This window comes from Drosophila yakuba, chromosome 3L (assembly GCF_016746365.2).
Source record: "Drosophila yakuba strain Tai18E2 chromosome 3L, Prin_Dyak_Tai18E2_2.1, whole genome shotgun sequence".
Lineage (NCBI taxonomy): Eukaryota > Metazoa > Arthropoda > Insecta > Diptera > Drosophilidae > Drosophila > Drosophila yakuba.
Genome location: NC_052529.2, coordinates 16,576,769 through 16,603,998, shown reverse-complemented (window position 1 = coordinate 16,603,998; position 27,230 = coordinate 16,576,769). Strand labels below are relative to the sequence as shown.

General features: G+C 43.1%; 1 protein-coding gene across 2 annotated transcripts in view; it reads right to left on the bottom strand.

Annotated features, from left to right (window-relative positions):
- LOC6534308 (ecdysone-induced protein 74EF) overlaps positions 1–27,230 on the bottom strand; it is a 62,893-nt gene that overhangs the window by 11,469 nt on the left and 24,194 nt on the right. The window contains exon 1 of one of the 2 annotated variants that reach the window (XM_015195072.3): positions 3,886–5,800. The exons of the other annotated variant lie outside the window; for it this stretch is intronic. Coding sequence (XP_015050558.1) covers positions 3,886–4,978 — 1,093 coding nt within the window. The 5' untranslated portion in view covers positions 4,979–5,800. Of the gene's footprint in view, positions 1–3,885; positions 5,801–27,230 lie in introns of those variants that run through there. 2 annotated transcript variants of the gene reach the window in all.

Below are 27,230 nucleotides of genomic sequence, written 5' to 3'. Positions count from 1 at the left end.
TGTTTGTATTAACACTTTCCATGCGCGAAAAAATAAACATTTTATGGTCACGCGCCAACTTTTATGGAGTTACAAGTGCTAATTGGCAGTGAATACTACTGAATACTTCTGCTGAGATACTGTCAAGATAATTAATTTATGTTTAACTAGCTAATCATGAACTACTTTACTACTTTATTTAAAATTAGTAGCTTTGATTACAGTGGACCTTTAAATTTAAGTGCAAGATCATGAGAAGTTTGCTCATAGTAAAAGCAAAATATATTTAAGTGTGTGGGCCTTCGTTGCATTTTGCAGCTGGTTTAGCGAGAATCCGAAACCGCAGCCCCAAAAACGGAAGTTTCGGCCAGCGCAGCAAGTTCTAGGTAGCCGCATTACGTATACGACTCGTTGTCGCGAATTTCCCAGCAACAAGTCTTGGGCCTTGACCCGACCCAGTGGACTCGGCTGTGGCTAGTGGCTATCGAGTGACCATATGGCCACACCACATCATCAGCTGCACTGCGAGCGGGAGATATTTGCTCAATTCGATTTTCTGCATTTGCTAATCCGATTTTGTAATTGTAATTGAGTTACGTCGCCCGTCTAGTGACTAGTGACATAATCCCTGCGTCTAGGAATCGGGGACTCGTTGACTCGCCTTGGCTACCGATAAGGAGATAAGCGCCGAGTGAGCAGAACCTCCATTGGCCAATTACGAGGGGAGCAGGAGCGATTACCACATCATCTGAACTGGAGAAAGATACTTGTGTAAGTGGCGCATAGGCCTACTGCGAGTATATGGGCCATTGGCTTACATAATTCTAATGCGAAAAAATCGCCACCGCCGTATTTGGGTTAAAAGACAAAAAAAAACCGAGGCAGCGGCAGAAAAAAGAGAAAAAAATGGAAAATCATTTGCTAATTTCTTGCCACGAAACGAGAAATTTAAGTTTTTCCGCGCACGCTCTGTGTGTGTGTGTGTGTGTGTGCGATGATATATGTGTGTAAGTGTGTGCGTGCGCGCAGTTGTTGCCAATCTATTCCCAACCTACCTCAAAATGTTTTGCGTTAGGCCTGAAAAAAAGCAACAGAGCGCTGAGTTGGGTGGCGGGCGGTGGGGCGGTGGGCGACGTTTGGAGGGGGCGCTCTTTTTCACTATTTCCCACAGCGCACTTACACAAGCGCACGCACACACAGGCACACCGACACACAGACACGCCGAGTGAGCAAACACAGACGCTACAAGCTGGTTTGGTTTGTCATGTAAAGAAACGCCGCGGAAAAGGGGGCAGTGGCAGTGAGAGAGGCAGTGCCGCTCTCCGCCGCATGTCGCAATTGAAAGTTGCCTCCGCTGCCTCAGTGTGTGGGTGGTTCAATATTGCTGCCGTCGAAAGGTTGAAGGTAAGACCAGAAACCAAAACAAAGCCCCACAAAATGAAGTCATGAGGAACGCACACAAACAGCAACAAAAATGCAAAAAAAAAACCGAAAAAAAAATAGAAAAAAACGAAAACAGCAGAAGAAAAAGGTTAAAACCCATATAAATAAAAGATGAAAATGCTCGTCGTGTCGCAAGCGGAAAATATATATCATCTAGGAATTTGTGTGCGAAAAATAAATAATAAAACTCTGAAAAGGAAGCCGAGAGATTTACTGACTGACGGGAACATTTCGACAGAAGTTGCAGTTTTTTGGAGCGAGGCGGTCAAGTGGGGTTCCAGTTGAAGATTTTGCGTACTACCAATCACTTTAAGCCATGCGATTTATGGGGAAACGGGCCAAATACCCATTGTACCCATTTTAAAAGGTTCACTGCAAAGTACATTGAGAACAACTAATCTTTACTATTATAACATCATTATAATAACTGACTATATATTCCATTATTAAAACTTTCCATTTCTTTATAAATATTATTATGTATTATTACTACTGTGGTTAGAATAATTAGATACTGCCTGCCAGCTAAAATTGTTTTAAATGATTTTATTTTGATGGATTCTTATCACATTCAATGTTACCTGAATGAAAAATTGATGTATATAATATTTGCATTGCATGTATTGCTAATTTGGTTCATCCCCTTATTTTATAAGCATAAACATGGAAGTTTTTCCTTGACCAGGACCTAAACGAATACAAATACTTAGAACCTTTACAACTACATTTAATTTGCCCATTTTTCATTCTCCTCTGGCTTAAGATTGGTATTTGTACTTTCGTTTTTTGCCATTTTCAAGCAGAACATTAGCTTGACTTGCACATTTTCGCCCAATCCATTTTTCCCCATTCCCACACTGCATAAATCTGTTGGCGACGACCACTTTGGCCAGATGTGAACGAGAGGAGCATTTCCGACAGCCACTTGGCCAAGAACTGCAATTGGCAGGCAGCGTTTTGTGGCGGTTTAGTGTGTATCCAAAGCCCAGGGCTTCGAGTCAGAGCCAGAGCCAAAATCAAAGCGAAACCCAAACTAAAGTGGGGTAAACTTTGGCAAAAGTGAAGGCAGCAACAGCAGCAACAGCGGCAGCAGCCCGGGAGTCGTTTTGCTGACGACGACGCCCCGTGTAAAAGTCAAATAGAGGAAACAAGTTGTTGGCTAGGGTTACCAGATATATGTATATAAATGCGCACATATATAGCTGGGTATGTAACAAGTGCAAGACACACGCATACACACACACACACACACAGGGATACAGATACTGGCAGAGATAGAGATACAGAAGACCAAGTCGGAGTCTCCAGCTCATTTAGCAGTTGCCAGTCGCGAGTTGGCGAGTTGCTGTGGCAGTTTTAGAGCAAGTGACTGGGAAACTATTCCACACCAAGACACGGCCATCGAAAAGCAAAAGCAGACACACAGACACGCGTTACAAGCCAGCGAATGCAGCGAGCGGAGAGCCAGATACGGATACCCATTCCCATACCCATACCTATACCCATACACATGCATATACACACACACAGAGGCCGAATCAGAAACAGAAACAGAAACCCAGCCAGCTGAGCGCAATAGTTTATAGACGGGCCGCCGCTCTCTTGTGGGCTCTCCGTGTGGCGTTTGCCGCCTCAAGTAATCAATAAAATTGTTGAGGTGGGTTAGGAAACTGTTACGAAGCCGTTGACGTAGACTCGCTGCTTCTACCGCCGCCGTTTCTGCCGTTTCTGCCGCTTCCACTGCTTCTACCGCTTACCGCTTACCGCTTCTGAACGCAGCGCCGGCGGCGGAAATTGCGCTATTTTAAATAATGTTTATTTCGCCTCTGGCTGCCTTCGCTGCCCGACTCTTTTTCTGTGCATTGTTTTGCGTTATAAACATTTCTGGCTCTTGCCAAATTGACATTTCACAATTTTGGCCAGTGAAAGATGGGGGAGTTTCTTTCGCGGCTGATTCATTGCCACTTAAAGGCCCGTTTGTACAAAAACAAAAATTAATAGTCACCAGAAATCGGGGCGGAATTCAATGGAAATTCCTCCAAATGGGATTTCTTCCATTTAAATTAGTAGTATACAAAAAATATAATCTGCATTAAAATTTCAAGTAGAACGGTTACTGGGAAAATGTTAACCCCATTCTAAAAATATATTTCTACAACATATTTTGAGGCATTAACAACCTATTTTCTTAGTTACGTATGTACATATCATAACATACATATATTTCACTTATTTTAATAAATAAATATATGTGTTAGATAGAATGCACATTGCCTTTCAATATTTGATTACGTAAAAATATGAAAATATATCAAAGATGATACTAATTGTTTCAATCAGTTGATTCTCCTTTTCCCTAGCATTTCAAGGATTCCAACAAAAGGGTTTTCATTGAACTAACAGAATTGATTAATTATACATTTTCTTTATCAAAACGTTTTAGTTTAAAAGTGCGCCACTTACAATATCGCTTCATCAAGCTCTTCTTGTAGGCCGCCGACCTCTCCGCCTTGCGTTCCGGCTTGAGGCGCATCCTCGCCCGCTCGCACTGCGCGGAGTCGTCGGATTCCGTGCCGGAGTAAGTGCGTCCCCGTCGGCGACTGGCCGCCGAGGCGGCAGCGGCAGCTGAGGCGGCTGCACTGGTGGCTCCGCCCAGCGACAGATCCAGCGGGGAGTCGTAGCCGTTCTGGTACTGCTCCAGCAGCTCCTCGTCCTCGGCATCCGCTTCCACGTCCGCATCCGCGTCATCCACATCCTCCAGCGTCTCCTCGTCTTCGATGTCGCTCATGGGCTGCTGGTGCTGGTGCTCGTGCTCGTGCTGATGCTGGTGCTGCTGCTGCTGCAGAGTGGGTGCTGCGGTGATCACTGAGCTGCGCTGCAGCTGCTGCTTTCGCTCCCAGAGGATCTTGGACACATCGTCCAGGGTGCTGCGCGTCTTGTCTGGCGAGGAGGAGGGAGAGTGGTGGTGTTGCTGCTGCTGCCTTAGGTGATTATAGAGCACTTTGAACTCGCGACAGTCCGAGGCTACGGACTCGGACTCCTCTTCCTCCTCGGGAGCGGGAGGCGATTTGTGGGAAATCTCTTCTAGTGACTCGGTGACTTTGGTGGACGCAACTGGACTTGGACTTTGCCGCGCCAACACTGACTCGGTATCAACTATGGCACCTGGTTCCTCTCCATTAACCTGTTCCGGCTCCTTCTTCTCCTGCCGCGACTTCTCCTGCTTATCTTGGTCTTTCAAAGTGGGATCCTCTCGAGTCTTCAGCTGCTGCTCATCCTCCTGCAACTCGGCTCCTGCTGGCGGCGAGGCTTCTGCAGGTGCGGCAGCTGCCGGCGGTGGAGATGTAGGCGTCACGGGCGAGGCCACTGGCGTGGGCGTGGCCGAGGACAGCGAGGAGCTGGAGGATGATGATGACAGAGACAGCGAGGAGGAGGAACTCGAACTGGAACTAGAGCTGGAGCTGGAGCTGGAGCTGGGCACATTGACAAGCGATGTCGCCGCCTGGCTGGCGAAGTTGTGCGCCGAGGCGGCCACCAAATGTTGCACCATAATCATTTTGCACGACGCGGCGTATGCGTGATGTCTGCGTTAATGGGTTTGGCGATATTGCGTATACGCAACGTTCTACACTCTAGACATGATTCTTATGTCTGTTTTTTTGGGGCTTCTAATTTTCTTGGTATAAGAATTGCACTACGTTTTTGCACTCGGTTCGTTGCTTGTTTGTTTGTTTGTTTGCTTGTTTGCTTGTTGGTTTATTGTTACTTCTTTACGCTTGAGGTATTTGTTTGATTTCGAAAATTGATCAGGTTTTGAAATTTTTTGCACTAATTGTGGACGTTTTATATGCTAACTGCCTCGCTTAAACTTAAACACATTTTGCTATATTAGCTATTACATTTTGTTTTCCCGCGGGTCAAACATTTGCTTGTTGCTTGCTTCTGTTTCTCTGGTATTCTGTGTGTGTTTTGGCTGTTGAGTTTTACTCTGTTTTGGGCCGCTAATTCGTCGCTCGCCGCGGCACGTCATTTATCTCTTACGGTATCAGCAAAACTAAAATCTAAAGTCAGCACAAAAACCGCTGCGAGTGTTTGTTAGGCGCAAACACCGAACAACAAACGTCGGCTTCGACGTCAACGCCGGCTGCGACGTCGACTGCGATGCTGCGACAGCAAAAGCGCGCGCGCGCCCCACTCACCGATGCCCCAATACCAGTGCACCAGTTCCTCGCTCACGCTCACGCACACACACAGTCACACGGACGCACGCACCGCGGGAGAAACACACACTTGCACAGGTGCAAAAGAGCCAAATCGGCGGACTGAATGGGGCTCGCTCGCTCGACTCGCATACGCCGACTGAACGACTGAATCGACGGCACGACGTTGCTGCCGCTGCTGCGCTGCCGCTGGTATTGCGAAAAACGTTGCGAGAGAGCGCAAAAATGGCAAACAAACGTAATAGCGCGGGAAATGCAGGGGAGGAGGGGGAGAGAGAGCGCAAATGTTTGGAGCTCTCTCTGCCGCGTCTTCCTCTTAACCCCCACCGCCCCGCTGTTGCATCGGTGTGTGTGTGTGTGCATGTTTGGGGGATTTGTGTGCCACATGCGCATTTGCATGCAATTCTCGGGGGGATTTTGGTGGTGCCCCCGGAGTGGGGATGGCGGCGGGAACGGGGGGCATCCACAGTAGCAAGTCCCTCAAGAATGTTGTCAAGTTAGGATTACTTTTAACTGCACAGGGAAAAATGCATTGCCGCTTCTGGGACTTAATTGAATGCATAATTAATTTGAAACATTTTAAGGATTTACTTAAATGTAGTGTGTGTATATAAGAGTAGGAATTTATTTCCATTGACAGTTTTTGTAAAAAACAAAAGTTTTACAATACCCCAGACAGAAAACTATCCGAAGTCTCTGGAAACTCCTCCATATCCAGGCACTAAAGTTGAGAGTTATCAGTGACCCAAGATGAATATTCTAGACATTTTCATAACAAATTCCCAATAAAGTTTTTAAATAATTAAGATTAAAATAATAAAGTCAGCATGTCATATATGTGATAAATAGATAAACCTCTTTAATATATATAAACCTAAGTTAAGAAATATGATGATCTTAATTTTCATTAAGGGATTACGGCATTTTTTCCGATGCCCCAACAAAGGCTGATTATTTCCCCTTTAAGATCATTGCACATTGCGAGCGATTAAAACTAAAAGTAACACAACAATCCACCAGCCAGCGACCCAGACCCAGTGCTCTCCACTCTCAGGGCTCCACTGCTCCCCCTCCCTTTCTTCCGCTCCTTCATCGCGTCCTCTCTTCTTCTCCGCGATTCTCTGGAGAAGGCTATCGGTGGCTCGCCAAATGGGTCAGGCCCCGTCAAAAGGGCTAAGCGATCATCTGGTCTATGTTTTTGCAAGGCGGAGAGGAACTGAAAATGGGGAAGAGCGAAAAGGGGCGAAGGACGAGGGGGAGCAGATTGGGTGGCTGCACGGGAAGGGGGTGCAGGAGAGTGGACGTCGCTGCTGCAATCGACACGATTATGACTCAATGCAAGTGTATGTAAGCGCTGCTCTCTGCCTTTGTGAGAGCGCCAGCAGCACTCTCTCTCGCTCTCTAACTCGCTCTCACTCTCTTTTTGCTGTCTGTCAGTGGAGCAAATTTTCACTTTCCGTTTGCTTAGTGTTGTTGGGGGCCTTTCCATTTACTTTGCCGATTGCAATTCAAGTGTGTGAGCGGGAAGGAAGCTCGCTCTCTCCCGCTCCTTCCCTCCGTTGGCATATAATGTATGTTGCAAATAAAGGAAGCAGAGCAAGTAGACGGCAATGTAGAAGAAGAAGAAGAAGACGGAGGAGCGGCAGAAGGAAGAGTTTTGTTTTTAGAAACAGCGAGGGCGTAGACGCAAGGGGGGTGGGTCGGCACATTTTAGGGGGCATGGTGCAGGGGGCGGAAAAGGAGGCGGCAGGCAGCAGGCAGAAGGCAGAAGAAGGAGAAGCTAAATGAGGCGACGTCGACACAGACATACTTTTGCAATAGCTCTTTGTCTGTGAGCCCGTCCAAGTGCAAGAGTGTGTGTGTGAAATGAGTCCAATGTACCCACAACTAAGGGTGCACTCACAGAAACCAGCTATAAGATTAGAATTTTAATGTGAACTTGTGCAATATATTCATTTAATAGTATTTCCTTGCATAAATCAAAGTGAAACGAATCTGATAATAATGTTCCCAGAATATTTACATATATGTAATATATTTAAGGACAAAAAAAAGAAATTTAACCAAGAATACTTTGTGCGGATTATTACCAACTACTAGATATTAATATTATTATAATATTATTAGAAGTTAGATATTTAATAGGCTTAAGTGTTTTCGAAAAATATTATAAGACGTAGCAAATGCAAGGTGCAAGTAATTTATAAAAAATTTTATGTATATTCCTTGCAAACCAGTGCAATTTCTTTCCGTGTAAGATTTAGCAACAAAGGCGAGGGTTTGGGACTAGTAGAAGAATGGATCTGGGGGAAATGTTTGGGGTTAGACTGCCGCCGACGGCTCCTTTGCCAGAAGAAACAGCCAAGCGAGGGGACTGAGACAGAGAGACAGACAGACAGCCAGTCGTAAAAGAATTTGTTGAAGAGGAAGCGCATTAGGTGGCTCTGGTGCCTCCGCCTGCTGGAAGCTTCCACCTCTGCTGCTGCGTGGCCACGGCTCCTTGACTCCTTCGGACTCGGAATGGGCGGCTTGGACTTGGTTTGGGTGCTGACTGTGTAGTCGATTCATGTTTCAACAGAAGTCATTGAACAGCTAACGACAAATGCTGCACACTGGTTGATTCGCATGGAAACTAATCAACGCGCTGGAGATAAGCAATAGCTTGCATCAAAGATAAGCATCGGCATGCGTTCTAATCTGCTAAGGCAGCTAATGCAGTTAAGTATGCTGAAGTAATAAGCCAGAGATAATTGTATCTTGTGTGGTAATAAACGTTGCGTGATAAAGGAGTTAAGGCGTTAAAAAATTTCAATTTTAAGCCAAAGCTAAACAAATAAAAAGGGTTAAATATATTACGACTAGCTTTACCAAAGAATTTAATACACATTTTTATTAGATAAGAACGCCAAATGTAGATTCCCAACATTTCGACGACGACGGAAGCAAATGATCCTGGCGCCACTGTGCTAAGCTGGACGACAGCACAAGCGCCACCTACCGCCAGACAGGCGGACAATGGGCAAGGAGGATGTCGGAAATGTATAAGCAGGGCAACAGTTTGGGGTTTCGGTTCGGGTATAGCTTTCAGCACAGCCCCACCAACGCACACCAACACACACCAACGCACACCAGACAAACCAACTGTATATTGTATATTGTATATGCTATATTGAGCGCAGCGTCATCCAGAAATTTCGGCAACAAAGCAGCGCAGAGAAAAGCAGTGGAGCAGCGTTGGCGAGACGAGGTTTTCGGTTTTCGGTGTTCGGTGTTCGTTGTAAACAGCAGTGAATGACCTCATATCATCTAATACACGCGCCGTGCACTCAAACCCACCGAATCACCGAATTTTGTCGCACTGGTGTGGAGTGGAGTGTTGTGGTGTGGAGCTTGTCACTCCACCGAACCGAACGACCCAGCGGCTAACTGACAAACCGACTTGACTGACTAACCTGCAGACTGGAGCTAAAAGCTGGAACAGAAACAGAATCAGAAACAGAATCGCAATCACCGCGTCTCCCCATCCTCCCCCATCGCCAGATTACGATGGCGACAAAACCTGCTGCTCCTCCTCGCTTTCGAACCAAATCATTCTAAGTACACAAGGCGAAATGCCATCCCACAGTTGCAGTCAACTGGATATGTTGATCTTAAGTAATCGAGCTATCTTTTACATACCTATATATACCCGAAAAGTTTGAAGTCATTATCTTTATACTGCATATTTGTATAATTAATAACTTAATCGATGAGTGGTTAAAAAAGTCTACCTTAAAAGATACTATGATATAAATATCTAAGATACTAAAGATGTTTTAGTTTACTAAGTTTAATTTGTTGTGGTTGCGGTTAAAATCCATCCTTTAACTTGCTTTCTAATTCCCTGTTCATTTGTTTATATTTTTGGCTCAGTGGAGAAGTAGAAGCAGAGCAGACTTTGTAATTGTTACAGCTTCACTTGGGGGGAGGGGAAGTGGGGGCAGGTCTTTGTTCATAGCTCGTAATCTTGCCGAAAATTGTCCGTATAGTCTCTTTGTCTCTCCAGGAAAAGTGGGATGGGATTCCACAGAGGGAGTCTGTGGGTTAAACGAGCGACGTTTATAATGTCGCCGAATTGATGATTGCGACTTTGATGCTTGACGAGATTAGGAAGATGCTGCAGTCTGATGGATACCCGATATCAAGTGCAAACTCGTGACCTGTTGTCGCACGGAACTTTAATGCTCGACTTGATGGGAAACTTACATTGTCAAAGAGCGTTTTCTGATGAATTGGAGAGCAATCTATAGATGGCTTAAATGAACTGATGAGTCACATACAAGCATTAATTCTTTTTTATAAGCCTGAGCTCTATTGAGTCTTTAGTGCACTTTGAAATCGAAACGAATTGCATATTCGGTTTACGTTCGAAGCTTTCTACAAATCTTCAGGAAGTTTCCACAGTCGCCAAGAGAAAGAGTGAAAACATTGAACACATGTTTAAATGGCATTCACCTTTGGTGCAGAAAATTAAAGCAACAACCAGAAACATCTCAATTCAGCGCTTTTTCATTATCACTCCGCAGCCGAAGCCTTCAGCCAGTTTCAATTGTTTCAATTGTTTCCCCATCATTGTTTTCAGCCGTGAGCCAGCAAATTGGCGAAAATAAAACCACAATAGGTGCAGCATGCTCTTGACCATCAGCAGAAGCAAAAAAGAATTCTGCACTCAGACCGCAGAAGCCAAAAGCAGCCGCAACTGCACACCGCTTCATCTTTAATGGCGGCGGCGGCCACGGGGCGTATGAGTAATGTGCTTGTTTAATTTGCATGTAAAGCGGCCATTACAAGTGTCAACTTATTTAGCAGTAAACCAGCACCTTGACGGCGACTTAGGCGTGCGAGTTCTTAACTTGTTATTGAAGTGACGTACAAGAAGCAGCCACATGCTAAACACATGGCGAAGAACACTGCAAAAAGATCAGACTTCTCATCGTGATTAAGAATTGTGATGATGATGACAAGTTTTTGGCGCTGATGCTGGCAGTTTCTACCAGCCAATGTCAATGGTATGAAAACCACTGTTTTTCGCTGCCTGTCTGTCACTGCCAATAACGAGAGATTGTTGTTTGGCGGTGGCCATCTAAAATCCCATCCCATCCCATTCCATCCAATCCCATTCCATCCTAGGCAATGACATCTACATCCAAGCTGGAGTCAACTTTTATGCGTTTTAATTAAACGAAATCGAAAGCGCCAGACAGACCAGACACACCAGACGAAAGGAAATTGCTGATTGTGCTGCATGCAACAGTATTCCGCTGTTGGCCATCGCAGTAACTGCCTTAACTGTTTTACTGCTCATTTGACCAGCAAACCCAGCTAGCTGCACTTGCACTTGACAACGAAAATGGCACAACAACATCGACAGCGGCAGCATGGAAAACTCCAAGTGGTAGCTGGAAAAACTCGTCGTTGTCGTTGTCGTCAGCCGCAAAACAATGGCATTCATCCTACATTTTGGCCCGAAAACAAGTTGCTCATACGCCCCATTGGCATTGTTTTGCTTTTCCTTTCTGCGAGCCACCCAGCCACCCCCTCAAGTCCCGCCATTTTGCCATTTCGGCTTCAGCTGCTGCACTTGCACTTTCTTTTTGCATTATGGTCTGGGGAAAAACTTTCGATTTTCTCGCTTATAAAAATAGAGAAAAACTACAGCAACAACACAAAAAAAAACACGAAAATATTTCGCTTGGCAAGAAAAAGAAAATGAAAGCGAAAATGCGAAATGGAAACGCGCAGCAAAAAGCAGGCCAATCGATGGGGCACGGAGGGAAGTTGAAACTGAAACTGAAGTTGAAGTTGAAGCTGATGTTGCAGCTAAAGACCTGAAATGTGTTAGTTGGCGACTTCCAATTGCAGTCTGTCTTGGCCTGGGACCTGCCGTCAATTGCGCTAAATGGCAGCGGCAACAGCAACAGCAACACAAACAGCAACAACAACAACATCAGCCAACAGCAGCAACATGCAACATCTATGCTCTGCGCAGTTGGCCATTTGATTTGATGTGGCAAGCATAATGGGCTCCAGCTGAGTGCCACATGCAGGTCCATGTAGACAGGCCCTCGGGGCAGCGTCATGAAAACTAATGGAACAGCTGAAGATCGGACGTAATGGGGATGCGGATACGGATGGTATCTCCAGATCGGGTTCTTTGGGAAGCAGCTCGAGGGGAACCATAGAAATGCATTGCGCGTAAAGCTTAACTGGCATTGTCTTTAACTTTATCGGTGTAATGAAGAACAGGACATTTTCTTTGATGAGGAAAATAAATTAGAATTGTAGTAAAAAGAAAATATATATATAGAATGTAATGCTATACTATTCTTAGTTAATTAATTTCAATAAGATGAAATTATTTATAAGAAGAAAAAGACATACAATTTAAAATAATGCAGTTCTATTCTCAGTTAAGAATCAGTCACTTATGTCAAAACAAGAATGTGTTAAAAAGATATTAAAAAATCTTTGTATTCAATGTTTTATAAATGTTAATAAAATCAGTATTTAAGCAAAATGAAGGAAAATATGTAAAATAATGTTTACTATTATCAGTTAATAATCACTAATTTAAAGTCAGAACGTGAAAGTGTGGCAAAGATGAAATTATTTGTATATAATTTGATATTAAAAAGGATTAAAAATGTTAATAAAATCAGAATTTAAGTAAAAAGAAAAAGATGTAATATATCAAATGCAGTTAACCATCACTCATTAAACAAGAAAATGTTCAAAAGATTAAATTATTTGTATGCAATTTGATGTAAAAGGATTAAAAATGTTAATAAAAGATATAATAAAAGATATAAAATTTCAAATGCTTTACTATTCTTAGTTAAAAATCACTACTTTAAGTTAGAACAAGAAAGTGTTGCAAAGATTAAATTATTTGTATATAATTTAATATTAAAAAAGATTTTCCCATATTTGACTGCCAAATAAATGTGGCTTATCTGTAATCGTGTTCCCCCGACTCCCCAACTCGATTAGCTGATCAGATCATAAGCGCTGTCAACTTGGCCACAGCGAACTTGGCCCACTGAATGCTGCCGTCAATTAGCGGCAGCAGGAGGCAAAGTGGTAAAAAAGCGGAGGCAATCGCAGATGTGAGAGAAAGGAAAAGCCATGATTTGGAGCTGGCCACCAGGTTGGATGACCAAGCCACAAGCCACAAGCCACTGCAATAGTCAGCGATCGCGAATCGCATTTGTATGCAGCGCCATTCGAGCATTTGAGCATTCGGCCATTTGGCCATTTGGCCATTCATAATGAAAGTGAATTTCGTATGGTTTTCCTCGCTGGCTCTGCTTGGCCGTGTGAAGCCAAGCATCGATCTGCTGGCCAATTTCTAATGCTGCACATTGCACATTGCACACGGCATGGCTCGGTGTTTTGCTTTTGGCCAAGAGCAAGGCAAGACCAGAAAACCAGTTGCCAGTTACCAGTTGCCAGTTGGCAGTTGCCAGTTGGCAGTGGTGGCCGGGTAAAAGTGTCTTAGTAGGACGCTTTTGGCATCGTCATCGCTCGGCTGTTCGATGCATCCGATGGATCGCCTTGGTTCGTCTTGGATCGGATCAGGTAACACTGACTGACTAACTGAGTAACTGAGTAACTGACTTCTTGGTCATGCAACGAGCGTATGCAGAAAAGCAAAGGAAAAGCGAAAAGAAAACGCAGCTGAATGGCCACATGTGGAATGGCCAACAGTTTCACATTCGCCGATTTTCTTCTCTTCTCTATTATTTTCCTTTCTTTTGGCTTATTTTGTTTACATTATATTTGATTTTTTTTTGGCACAATCATGCACTAACTGCAACGTCCACGTCCGTGGCGGAAAGTATTTATTTTAATTAACAAGTCGCGTTGGAGTGCCGAGAGTTGGTTGCTCGATTTTCGATTGATTTCCGAAAGCTATCAATTTGAATTTTACTTTCGCCGATCAGACAGTTGATCTGAAGTGTCAACTCGGTGCAGTGGTTGACCAAAAAAGAGGCTGCCAATCAATTTGTTAATGAACCTAAAAGATAACTTTGTAGTATCTTTGCTTTTCTGAAAAGGGAACTTTGTTTGACTGCTTATTTTCATTGCCGTTCCTCTGATGCATATGTAAAGTGTATCTTAGTAGTATATTCTGCTTAGAAATACACACTTTTAAATATATTCTGCTTAGAACCAAACACTGTTAGAAGATGATGAATTCGAATAGTACCCAATCCTTTACACTACAATAACAAAACGAATACGAATAGTCTATATAAAGCCCCTTTAACTGTATGTATATTAGAATTTCTTTATTATTATAAGCCTCATATAAAAACTTCATTATTTGAGTCACTTTAAAGGGTCACATTGCTTTCCAAAACAATTCTCTAAGTGCATTTTCGATTGCCCCCGCTGCATATCCGCAACCTTGTCCACAAGTCCACCAATTGACCCCGCATCACCCCGAGCCACTGCATCCAAATCCTTCCCAGTGCGAAACGCCCGTAGATGGTCGGCTTCTAATGAATATTGAAATTCAATGGAAACACTTTTCTCGAAGTCTCCCGTCCGCCGTCTGCCGTCTGCCGTCTCTGTCGCTCCGGATTCGTTGTCTCGCTCAGTGTCAGTCGCCAAACACACAAAAGTTGATTAAACTGCACAATAACAAACGGCAACAACAACTACAACGGCCGTTTTCAAGTTCAACCTATTGTGAGTCCGCCAGATACGAACGTGAATTCAAAAGAGCATTTCGACTGGAAAATTCCCAAAAAAAAAAACCACACACACACACACACAGAAAATAAAACAAGAAGAAAAACCAAATAATTCATACTTATAATCGAAAGCAGCCAACCAAGCGGGAATTGCAGCAAAAAGTAACATTTTCACAAGCCAACAAGTGCAACATAAGTCGCAAGCGAAATTCTCACACATTATCAGACGTTGATTACCATCGAAAAGTGGAAAATACAACGAGCTCGCCTATAAAAACTATTAACTAAAAGTGCAAACTCAAAGCCGCCTCTGCTTTGTATCTTATAGATACAAAGATTGCCTTTTTGTTGCGTTTGCCTTTGCTTTTGCATTTGCATTTGCTGTGTTTTCGTGCGTTTTATTTTCATTTGGCTTTTCGGTATTTGTTGTTTGTTTACGTGTTTTATTGAAAACGATTTTCAATGCCATTATAATGCACTTTGTCTGCGTGTGTGTGTGAGTGTATACTAGTGTGTGAGTGTGAGTGTGTCCGTGTGTTGTAAACGCAAGCAAAGCAAACGTCCGTCTAACTGTACGGCCGTCAACCGCAGCCATTGGGGCAGCGGCGTTAGAGGCAAGGCGGTACGGGGCTTTGGTCAGGGGAGGGGTAGGGGAGGGGGGCAGCGGTTGGGGTTGGGGCGTACATGACGACGGCGACGGAAGCAGCGCAGCCAACGACAGCGTCGACTGCAACCGCTCATCCGCCAGACGATTCGCTAGTAGTGACTGCTACTAGAATTGCACGAGGGTCGCAGGGAAATGGAAATGGAAATGTATCTTATCAGTAGTGTCTACTACGAGATATTACGTTCCAGAGACTCGCCAGTTTTAAGTTCCTTAATAATAATGTGTTTGAAATATTTGTCTAAATTCCTAATTAGAACTTCTAAATAGAACTTCCTAATGATACTTTGTTCTTTTGTTCATTTGTGGTATTTTCAAGCACATTACTTATATTCTCAATTAATTAAACTCTTTTAAGCTATTTTTCTTATTTCTAACTGACTTAAAGTGAATGTATAAGGTTAAGTTTAACCACACCTATATTATAGATATAAGTTGAACTACGTTGGAACTAAGTTACGGTATGTGCAAATAAGTTAACAACAAATAAGGTTTTCAACGCAAACAAATGTTGGGCTAGGCAATGGCAAATGAAATAATTGAAAAGGAATTGCGGCAGGTCAGTTTAGCAAAAAAAAAACACGAAATAGTGCAACTGCAATCAAGAATTGAGGTAGGTTGCAATCAAAACAAATTAAGTTGCCTGTGATATGCTGTAAATAAAGTGTTGCAGTTGCCAAAAAGGTCAACGAATCATTTAGCATGATTTTAAATGATTTATATATTTTAAATTTATTAAATATTTAAACATATTTAAATTGAAACGTGCTCAATTGGCGTAGGTTGTTTCTGGATGTGCCACCTCCATCCACTTAGTTGCCCCACCCAGTTAGCGATAATCTGGTCTTATTAATATGTTGCCAAAGGAAAGTTGCCACCGACATGGATGGCCGGCAAATTGATCGTGCAATAATTACTGCATAGCAGCCAGTTCAGTTGCAAGCTGCAAGTTGCAGTGGCAGCAAGCTGATTTGGATGCTGCTGTGATTTTCTTGCAGATGCCGGTGATGATGAAGTTGTTGCTGCAAATGGAAAGCAACGAGAGGGAAAGTGTTGCCGCTGCCGCTGCTGCTGCCAGTTGGCAGTTTTCATTTTCCATGGCATGCCGCTAATAATACCAATCATAATGGCGCATAATAGACACACTGACATTGAAACGGGGCGCACTGTGGCGCACTTTGGAGTGTGGGAGTGCCAAGGGGGGTGCTGCTGCGAGGGGAGTGAAGTGGCAGACGGGCGGACAGAGTCTGCTGCCAACACGGTAGCCCCAGTGAGATCGATTGGCATCGTCGATCATAGCCAGCAGCAAATCGCAAATAGCAAAAGCAGGCAGAGCAACAAAAGCAGCGCTGCAGCAGCGTAAAATTTTGCAATTGCAACAGCAACGGCAACGCCGACGACTGCAACGACATTCAACCGATAGAAGTCAAAGTTCTGAGAGAAGGCGACAGATAACACGTCACTTGACTCGAATGGGGACATGGACAACATGCGTGCCTCCCCTTCCCCCCGCCCGTTCTACCTCCCCTTTCATTCCGTTCCGTTCGCCAGCAGCAATAGCAACAACAACAACTGCAGCAATTGCATCTAAAACTGCAACTACAACAGCTACAACAACTACAACAACTACGAACACGACGACGAGTCCGGCACTCGCCGCTGCCACTCGAGAATCGCAATGAGTTGTCGTTAGCTTCGCCATTACCCCACGGGCAGTTCACTGGGTTCTCCTGGCCCCCATGGCCCCCTGCTCCCCTCTGCGCCCCCCTGACCACCCCGCCATCGCCCCCAATCAGGGCCATTCGCATAGATCTCATGCACACTCGAAAAAAAACAGCCTAGCAATTGGATCTCATTTTTTAAGTGCAGATACTTTCGGAGATTTTAGCTAGTTCCAAATCTAGTTGCTAACACTTTGATTCCGAAAATATGTTTAACAGCTAAATAAAATGTATAGAAAAATCTTAAAATTTTCTGTATTTTTTATATTTTTAGTTCCATTAACTAAAAGGATACGATTTCTTTCCATTTTACGCTGCCTACTTTTGAACAGAGGTACTTGATAGTCGTTTTATACCAGATATCTACACTATTTAATATATAATATATATAATAGTTTTAATATATGTTTATTTATATTACATATATTAATTTTATACCTTTTAAGGCGCATAAAATAATATTATTCTAATTACACAATCAACTAGCTACCTCTTTCTGCCAGTGCACTCTTTGTTTGCAATTTCGCATTTTAGTTGATAGAATGTGGCGCGTATCGAACGCTGCCACCGCAAAATGTTGCAACGGGCTGAAGCTGCGACACGGCGATCGATCGAGTGGCAAAAGGGGCGGTGCAGCTGGGGGCGGGGGCGTGGCTCGGTTAGCTGCGTTTATGGCCGTTTGTCGGACGGTAGCGCAACAACCGCAAAAAAAAAACACATTTTTTCAATTGAAATTGCTTGTTGTTGCTGTTCTGCGTTGAGTTGCAATTGCAGTTAAAGCCAATTGCTGTCGTACCCACTGAGTACGTCGAAGTTTCTTGCCGTGTATTTGGAAGCCAATGCCTCTGGCAGTTGGCGATTGGTAAGGATAAGAGGTGCCATAAGCACTTTGATTGATCAAGAGTTATGGTTATGGGGGTTTTTCAGTAAGCTATCTTTCTAAGGAAAAAATCAAGGATCACTCGTAGACTAAGTAAACGAAAGAGTGAGTAGCTTCCGGTAATTTAGACAGACTGCAATAAAGTGTCATAAAATAATACCATTTTTATGACTTAAAATTTGAGTTAACAAGTTTCCCATTTCTATCTCCTATTAAGTAGTTTAAAAGTGTGGAAAACTAATCATAGATTAAGCATATTTCGGCACATTTAAATTTTATTTGATAATAAGACCCCCTTTTTACACAAATTATATAATTCTTAACTCAAATCCTAAAAATTATACTTGGAGCAAGATATAAAAACTAAAAGCATGCATTAATATCTTAAAATGATCAGGCTATTTCTGCACTGATCTATAAACCATACAGATGCCTGTTACAGATAGAGAAAAAGTGGCGAAAAAGTTGGCCCAAAGCACCCTGTACAGTGCGACCTAACGCACAATTACCCACAGACACAAAATGCATGCCAAGAGTCGGACAAACAGCAGTGCTCCCATATAAACAACTACATATATATATATGTATATGTATAAACACATTGAATGCATTTTATTTGCTTAGGCATATTTTTAATTTGCGAGGAAGGAGAGCAAATAATGAGTGCCGCACAAAATGGCACACGGAGCGAAAGAGACGGAAGAGTATCTGGTTGGCGAGCGAACTGCAAACTACGAACTGCAAACTGCAAACTGCAAACTGCAAAATGCGAACTGAGAACTGCAAGCGAAACGAACGCGAATGCACGAGTGCGGGCAAATTAATAATAGCAACAAAATTTCCTTTTCTAGGTCTAGGCCAGATGCACAATTACATTCTAAAATATGCACACAGCTGAGTGTCTATATGTACGTATCTCTATCTATACATATATATGTATGTATCATTGTGGGGAGTGAGCCATGTTGCTGACGCTTGGAGCTCCGGCTTTCAGCGGCAACAACAGGTAACTTGGGATTTAGGGCCCCACTCGACTTCCCCATTGTATCGATAAATGCCCATATTTAAATGGGGTACCTACAGTTCCATATCCGCGATTATTCACCAACTTGCACTGGTCTCGTTCGCGGTTCCTGCAACCTATAAATATTAATATATGGGGGCACACGTACATATCTCTGTGTATCTGTGTATCTGCGTGTATATAGAGTGTATCTGTGGCCGGATTATAGATGCACACAATGTAGTCAGACATCCGCCTAATATTTTCTGCAATCGAAGTGCCCGATGGCATTGCTGTTTCACTTGGCTTTGCAGTCTCGCAGTTTTGCAGTTTCGCAGTTTCGATGTTGTTCTTGTGCACCTCTTACCTCTTACGCATAAAACGCTCGCTTTCGCTTTTCACAGACTGCTGTTTGCTATCTGTTTATTCGCTTTGAAGGACAAGCCCCATGTGTCGAAGTGTCTGGGTGTCGATCTGCATACCGAGATACAACAAGACAACAAGACAACAAGCGCAGCAAAACAATCTATTTACGCATAGACAATGTTGTCGCTTAACGAGCACGCAATGGATGAAAATCCGCTTTCCTGCGGGAAAACTACTGAACTACATCTAGACTACATCCAAACTTATAAGCTAACAAATATTAAATCTTAAAGTTGACTAATTTTAGCTCTAATAAGTACATTTCATTATTTTCTCTTCTACATGGAAGTTCTTTCTTTGCAAGGATTGTATCGCAGGATAACATGAAAACATATTCGGCTTTTCCTGCTGAAAAGTGCTTTCCATTCGCCATGGCACAGCCAATTAGTAGCTTGCATTTATGACACACATACGATGCGAGACGGTTTTCCGCTTATTTTCCCCCATTTCCCGACACTCGCTAATTCGCAGTCGCCGCAGCGAAAAGGAGAGTGGAAAGAGACATGCATATCCGCTGCCACAATTACACATAGATATGTACTAGTATACATATATAGTATATGTATATAGTATATAGTGCTTCGATTCCGATGTGTGTCGGCGCGATCAGAAGGCTAGACGCACCAGATGACGGATTGTGTGCAGTGGTGGGGGCGTGGCACTGACAGGAGGAAATAATTAGGGGCAGCACCACGATCAATCGGAAAATGCGAAAATCTGACGTGCTGTTTAGTTGGGGAGGATATTGAAATGGCATTCCTCAAAATACCACGACATGACATGAACAGGCGACTCTAAGTGTGGAACCCATTTAATAAGAAACATTATGACATGTTTATATTAAATTCAGTATGTTGCTCAATGTATGTCATATTGAAGAAACAAGAACTTCGATTTTTATTATCTAAAGAGTAAATTACTGGAAAGTTATTGAAGAAGAAGATATTAAATCTATAACATATTATATCATTCTAGGGATTACCTAGGAGAACATAACTTCTTGGCTAAAGCATAACTATCCCAATCGATTAGAAAAGGGTAATTAAATATTTATTATATTATAGTTATATATATGTATATATACATATATGTATTAGAAAAAAAATTCATTTAGCGGTCTTGAAATGGAAAACACTACTCAACTTTAAAGTATTTTAAATTAATTACACAAAAGGATAGTATACTTATCCTGAATGATCAACATATTGGCGCCATTGCCACACTGAGCAAATCAATCGTAGAAAAACTAATTTCCCATTCATCATCAACATAATTTTGACTAATCATTAAGATTTTCTCTTAAAAGACTATCTGCATAAACTTAAAAGGTTTTGATTTCTTCTACAACACCTTTCTAATCCTAAGAAGCTCAGCTTGGCATCAAGTAAATGGGGAAATTGGGGAATCGATCAGCAAGTTGCTGTGCTGGGCAGCAAGCAATCCGTTTGAAAAGTCGGAAAATGGGATATGCAAACAAGAAGCGACAACTCGGATGCCCCATGTTCGTGTGCTCACAGAATGTGTGTTGGTATGTGTGCTTTATAGCGCCGCAGTAGATTCTTTCCTTCTACGATTTCGATTTCGATTGGGATGGAATGGGATGGCATGGGGTGTTGGGTGGATTGCAGGGGGAGGGGCTTTGGGTGGCGGGGGGGGGGGGGATCGTCGAGCATTGCAAAAGGGGAGCAAAGCAGCAGAGAGCAGAGCAGCGCAACTCAGAGCTTTCGCACACTGCGAACTGCTTATATGGCACTGCTTCCCATGTGTGCGTGTGCATGTGTGCGAGTGTGTGGGGTTCGCTTGTATTGATATGCGCCGTGTGTGCGTTTGCTTGTTTGTGTGTATGTACGGGCGGGTGCAGCGAACTAATTCAAGGCTGCATACCACACACGCTACGGCAAAAATAAAGCTATCGCTGTGTTTGTCGCGCTCTCTCTCGTTGCCTCCCTCTCTCCCTCTCCGCCTCTCTCTCTTGCTGTTTGCTTTTGCTTGGCCCCCCCACTCTGTCTATCTCTATCTCGCCGTCTATCTCTCTGCGCCTCCCGCTCTCGCTCTCTCGCGCGAACTGCATCTGTGGTTGTGTGCAAGACAAGTTCAGCGCTAAACATTCAAAGTCGTTGCGATGGGCAAGAGCGGGTGGTGCGGATGGAGGGGGAGCTGGGGGGTTGGGGGGTTTGGATCGCACCGCAGTCTGCGACTGAGAATTTTGTAAGGTTGTATCATCATCAGTTGGCGATGTTGCTGCTGCTGTTGCTGTTGCTGCTTTTGTTTTCATTTCTGCCTGCTAACGAGATGCGACGGGCGGCACACGCTCTAATGCAATCAAAGGCCCAGCGCAAACTGGATCCGCAGCCCGTTTTAGTTCAGGGACGGTCTCGAAGACCCAGAGCGCCTAAAGCTAGGGCATTGAGTCTATGAAAGATGCATGCACCTATCTAAAATGTATCTAAATTTATAGAGAATTCCTTGCTTACAACACATTTATATCTTTTACTGCTCAAAAGTATTCCAATTTTCACCTTCTCAATAGGAACATAAACCGTTTTATGGCTATAAACACAAATTCTGATAATAAATCTTATCTTCTTTATACAGAAGTCAATATAAATAGAAAAGTTTCAAGAACTAGCAAAGTTCTTAAAAATTGCACTGCTGCTTTCAATGCTTAACTACATTTTGCAGCAGTAAAGAAAGCAGTAAAAGTCATAAATATTTTTACAAGTTGCCTATCATTCGTATGTAAATAATGTGCTCTATGTTATTTGCCATTATTATGGTATCATATATCACATAATATAATTTATCACACATATAAATTGAAATTTTCCAGTTCAACGCGAGAACACTTCAAGTGTTTTCCCTGTCGCCATTCGCTGAGCATAAATCGCAGAGAAAATGCACAAATGCAGAAGCTGCATCTGCTTGCCCCATCTTTGTGCCACTGCATCATTGTTTTCCCCGCTCTTCACTCGCGCTTTTCCGATGCGGCGGCCGTTGTTTTTGTGCCTGATGAGGTGAAGGTGAAAATCCGTAGCCGGCCCCCTTTCTATGGCTCCCAGAAACACACAGAAACAGACAATAGGGATGCCGAACTGGTTGCCGCTGTGTTAATGGGTTACAGTGCAATTAGGACAGTGAAGGGGGGGAATTGGGGCGGCATAGTAGTAGTGTGTGTGCTTTATATTGAATCTGATTAATATGTAATGGGGGCGCTTATGTATGCAACGCCTGAGGGGGAAGTCCTGCGAGTGAAGATTTCACAATGCCATTTCGATGGGGGAATTGTTTTGGAATAATCAAGCGGATAAACTGAGATGCTTGCAAAATAATAAAAGTATAATAATAATAATACGACTATCATATAATTGAAACAATGAATATTTACATTTTAGATTGTTAGGAAGTACATTTAATACTAAGCCAAGACTGTCAGTGTTAGGACCTCTTAAATTTGAGTTTTCAGGCCCACTTCTAGCGCATTTATCTTTAAGTATTTAAGACCGTTCCAAAAACTAATTAAGCGCTTCCATCTGTGAGCTCAAAAGTGCCACTGGACCATTAATCAATCTGCAGCTCGAGAAAATGGCGCTCGACTGAAATGACTTCATTGGCAGCACAAAAGAGCGCGGAGCCATAATGCCGCTTATATAACGAGGCTAAGGCGAGGCTCCTGCCAAAAAACGAGAACACACCAGCAACAGCAGCAACAACAACAACAACAACAACAACAAAAACTACAACAACAACGACATTAGCAGCGGCTAACAGCAACAACTAAGCGATATCCGTTAAAACTTGAACTCGGCGGTCAACCTGCAATGCGTACCGCAAAAGCAGCAGCAACAACAGCAGCGCATTTAGATAAGTCGCAAAACAAATATACACATTTAAAAAAATAAAACAAAAAATGGGAAAACACAACAGTAACAAGAAAGGAAGTTAGCTTCGTCAAGCCGAAGACTATATACTCTTGCTTGAAATGTGCCAAACTTGCTTCAAACGGTTTCCATTTCGTTGAGCTCTCCAACATCATAATAATAGATTGCGATTTATAAATAACGCAAGACAAAGCAATCACAAGTATGCTAATATCAAAATGTTCTAAGAATATCATCTAATGGAAGGCTATTTATAAGCAGTGCTGGTGAATCTATAATCTATCATATACTTGTATCGTTATTAAAAAGTATTAGATCTACTAAAAGTTAAATCTTTATGTGCACAAGATAGTAAATGTTAAAATATGCATGCTAAATACAAGGGTATTTCTTTAAAATTAATTATAAATTATTATAATAATAATTTATAGCTTACATAAGCTTCAGCCTTCCTAAATAAATTTCCAGAATCAGGATGACAAACTTAAGATCATAACTAAAGTACCCTTTAGATGAGGAAACGCAACAGCAACAGCAACAACAAATGGCAAAGCAATCAACAAAATTGAAAAGTGCATTTTGCAGTGGCAACTGCAACGTTTGGCACTCAAATTTGGGGGCGAAAGGGGGGCTGTTGCGAGGTGGGGTGGGGGCCTTTGGGGGTGGGCAGTGGCAAGTGGGGTGGCAGTGGGGTGCAAGTGGGGGGTTGTCGCTGGTGACAGTGACGTGCTCGGCCCGTTCGGTTCGGTTCAGTTCGTTTGCTGGCTGGCAATGGACAAATGAACGCCCCTGACATCGTTAGTTGTTTCTGTTGCTGCTGTTGTTGCAGTTGTCGCTGTGTTGTGTTGCTGCTGCAGTTGTTGTTGCCGCTGTTGCTGCCTGCGTCGCTGTAATTGTTGTAATTGTTGTTAGACGCTTTGCTCGCTGGCCGGGGCACGCAGAAATCCTGATTTGGTTATAACAACGCACATTTATAAAAAAAAAAAGCGACAAAATAGAAGTAAAAAACGCAGCAGCAGCAGCATGATTTGAAATTCAAATTCAAATTGGCAATCCAAATCCAAATCCAAATGCAAAGCCGAAAGGCAGCCAAGAAATGCGTGCACTGAGCTTTAGCCATGAGCCATGAGCAGTGGCTAAAACGAAACGCTGGCAGTCGTAGAACACAAAATGTCAGCCGGAGTAGTCAAATAAATAATCTGGCTAAGTGCTGCCAGGGATGGCGAATTTGGCCGAAAGTGAAACTGAATCTGCAACTGAAATTATAATGGCAATTGCAACTGAAATTGCAATTGCAATGCAAAGAAAGTGAAATTTCGATGGGCTGGGAAACTGCAAAACAAGTGAAATGCAAAATTAAGTTGCATATGATGTACAGCTTCATGAAATGCATAAACAAAACTGATGAGCAAATGGATAAGAAATTATTTAAAGAGACTTGTAATTTATTCAGTTTTTAAAATATAAATAAATACCAAATTAATCATTTTAAGGAAGCCAAAAAATCTCTACTAAATAAGATAATAAACTTGGAATTGTGAAGAATACAAGTTGTATAAACATTTACTGTATACTGAAACAAGAAATGCATTTTTACCTCCATTCATAAGGTTTATCGTAAAGATAAACGATTAATCAGCTGCCAAGAAGCATAATTTCCAACTACATAGCACCAAATTATGAAAAATGAATAACCAGCGTTTATTATTTAATGTCGACATCAAAACTAACAATTATTCTCTAATTGTGGCCAACAATCGAAACGCAAATAGACATGCAAGCCGAGCACTTGTAAATGAATTGCTGAAATTATCACCCATCAAATAGAATTCTTGGCTGGCAATCAAGCCATGTCAATTGAATAGATCGCAGCCAGCGATTTTCCCACAACACCCATCCCTCGAGTGAGCGGATTGTAACGCAGAAACGCAGAAACTAACGCACTTTTCAAATCTAATGCCAACAAAAAGAACAGAAACGGCGGCTTGGTCGTGTGGAACCCCTTGACATTAATAGCGAGTCGCAAAGTCTGACTCGCAGAGAGGCCCACGAGATGGGGCTGCTGGGGCAATTTGGAAGGGGTTTTTTTTGGGGGGGAGTTGGGGTTTGGGAGCTGACTGTGGCCGCCGCAAAAGAACCTTGGACCGGCGCTGAACTCGCTGCAAAGTGAACAATCTTAGCCCGTCTACGACGCGTCGGTAGCGTTGACGACCGCTCGCAATGTCAACGGCTCTAGCATTTCAGCATTTCAGCATTTCAATGACTGCCACCGCCTGGCTTGCGGATCCGACTTCCAATCCGCCTCAGAATCTGTATCTGTATCTGTATCTGTATCTGTATCTGTTACTGTATATGTATCTGTATCTGTATTTGTATCTGAATCCGAGTCGGGGCGTTGGTGTATCCTTGAAATCGAGAGTTCAATGCTTGGGCCGTGCGGCGCTTGAACCCAGTCGGGGCATCCACCAAACGAAAAAAGGGCAGCGACAGGACCTTCTCGTCCTTCGGCTGCTCAAGCAAAAAATTCGAACTCAGTCGAAGAAAATATATGGCACTAATCGCTCATATTTCTGGTATATTACTGAGCCACTGTCAGGTTGCCAAAAACAGATATTTATTTCAGTCTCTAAATAGAAATATTTTAAGACAGCACAAGAAATCCCAATCTTCTAGAAGCTATAAGTTCAGTTATTTAAAAATCGTTTTTAAATAAAATAAATTCCAAATCTCAAGTCAGCTACAAATATATGGGCGCCTCAAAGTATGCAATCAAATATTCTCAAGATAAAATCCTTTTGAGCTGCAGAAACATTTTTTCTTTTATATACTTTTTAAATATGACTTTGAATTGCACTGGCATTACTTAATAATAATTTATTTGATAAATTTATTATTTCGTTTTTCCCATTTTGTGAAAATAAAATAAAATAACAGAACACCATACTAAAGACTTTACATCTCTACTTTAAAACCTATATCAAGTTTTTTGCTCTGTGCATCGCAAAAGTGGGTGGCTGATGGGCGCAGGAGCCAAAATTTAGCGCCTCGCCTACAGCCTGAACTTCAGCCGAATTGTTCAAGTTCAAGGTTGCCGGAAAGCCCGATGCGAACCAAAAACCCAAAACCCAAAGCCCATACCCACGCAGTCGGCTCTTTGTCTGCCGCACGCACACACACCTACTCTCCCACACACACACAGAGGCACACTCACACACTCGCACACACACACTTTATCACGCACAGCAAAATGGCCGACAAACGGAAAGGAAAGGAGTGTGAGCAGTCATTTTGTCTGCGGCCCGAAACACCAACACAAGCGCACAGTTAGGCAGACGGAGCCTAAATACATGCACACATATACGGCGAACATTTCCTACACACACACGCACACACACAGACGCAGCAAGGCGAATATCCTTTTGACCTTGAGCGCACCATTTCCACACGCAAAATTTATTGACCCGCCCGTCTGACTTGGCTTCGCCGCATTCGCATTCGGAAACTTTTGAAAACAAAAACGAGCAGCGAAAAGGAGCAGGCCGCCTCGACTCCTCGCTGGGTCCTGTCTGGGTTTTATATTTTCTCTTTTTCGTTCGTTCTCCACTCTGTTTTCCCTTTTTGCCAAGAAAAGGAAGTAGGTGCCCGCAGAAGGGGGCACCCAAGGCGCCCAAGGACTGTGGGTGGTGTGTGTGGTGTGTGTGGTGTAGATGGGTGTAGTGTGGTGGGGAGTGGCATTCAGACGCTTCCCAGTACCGGGGGCTCCGTCTGGCGTTCGTGTCAATAGACGGTTATTTGTCTGCCTCCTGGAAAACCCATTCCCTCCCTGAAATCCCTACCACTCAGCGGGCGGCACACTCCCTACACCTACAACACACTCATTTTTTTTTTCATTTTTTTAGGCGCTGCGACGACGTCGACAACGACGAGACAACAACCCGAGCGTCGACATTTATATTTTAGTCTGCGACTTTGAGTGGTTGAGTGGCTTGGTGGTTTGGTGGCTCAGTCGTTAGGTGGTTGACTGTTTTGGGTGGGTGGCCGTTTGGCGCTGGGCGGCGCCTGGCGAGGAGGACATCCTGTCGGGATTTAATAAACAAGTTACTGGCCTCTTTATTTATTTCGGGCAGTTGTTTCGCTGACAGTTTCGCTCTTCGGAAGGACGAGTTTAATACCAATTACACCCCTCGGCCAGATGGGAAATTCAATTAGTTGAATTATGTGCATATTTTCATAATTACAATTTTCAAATATTAATTCCACGTTTTAGTCTTGAATTTA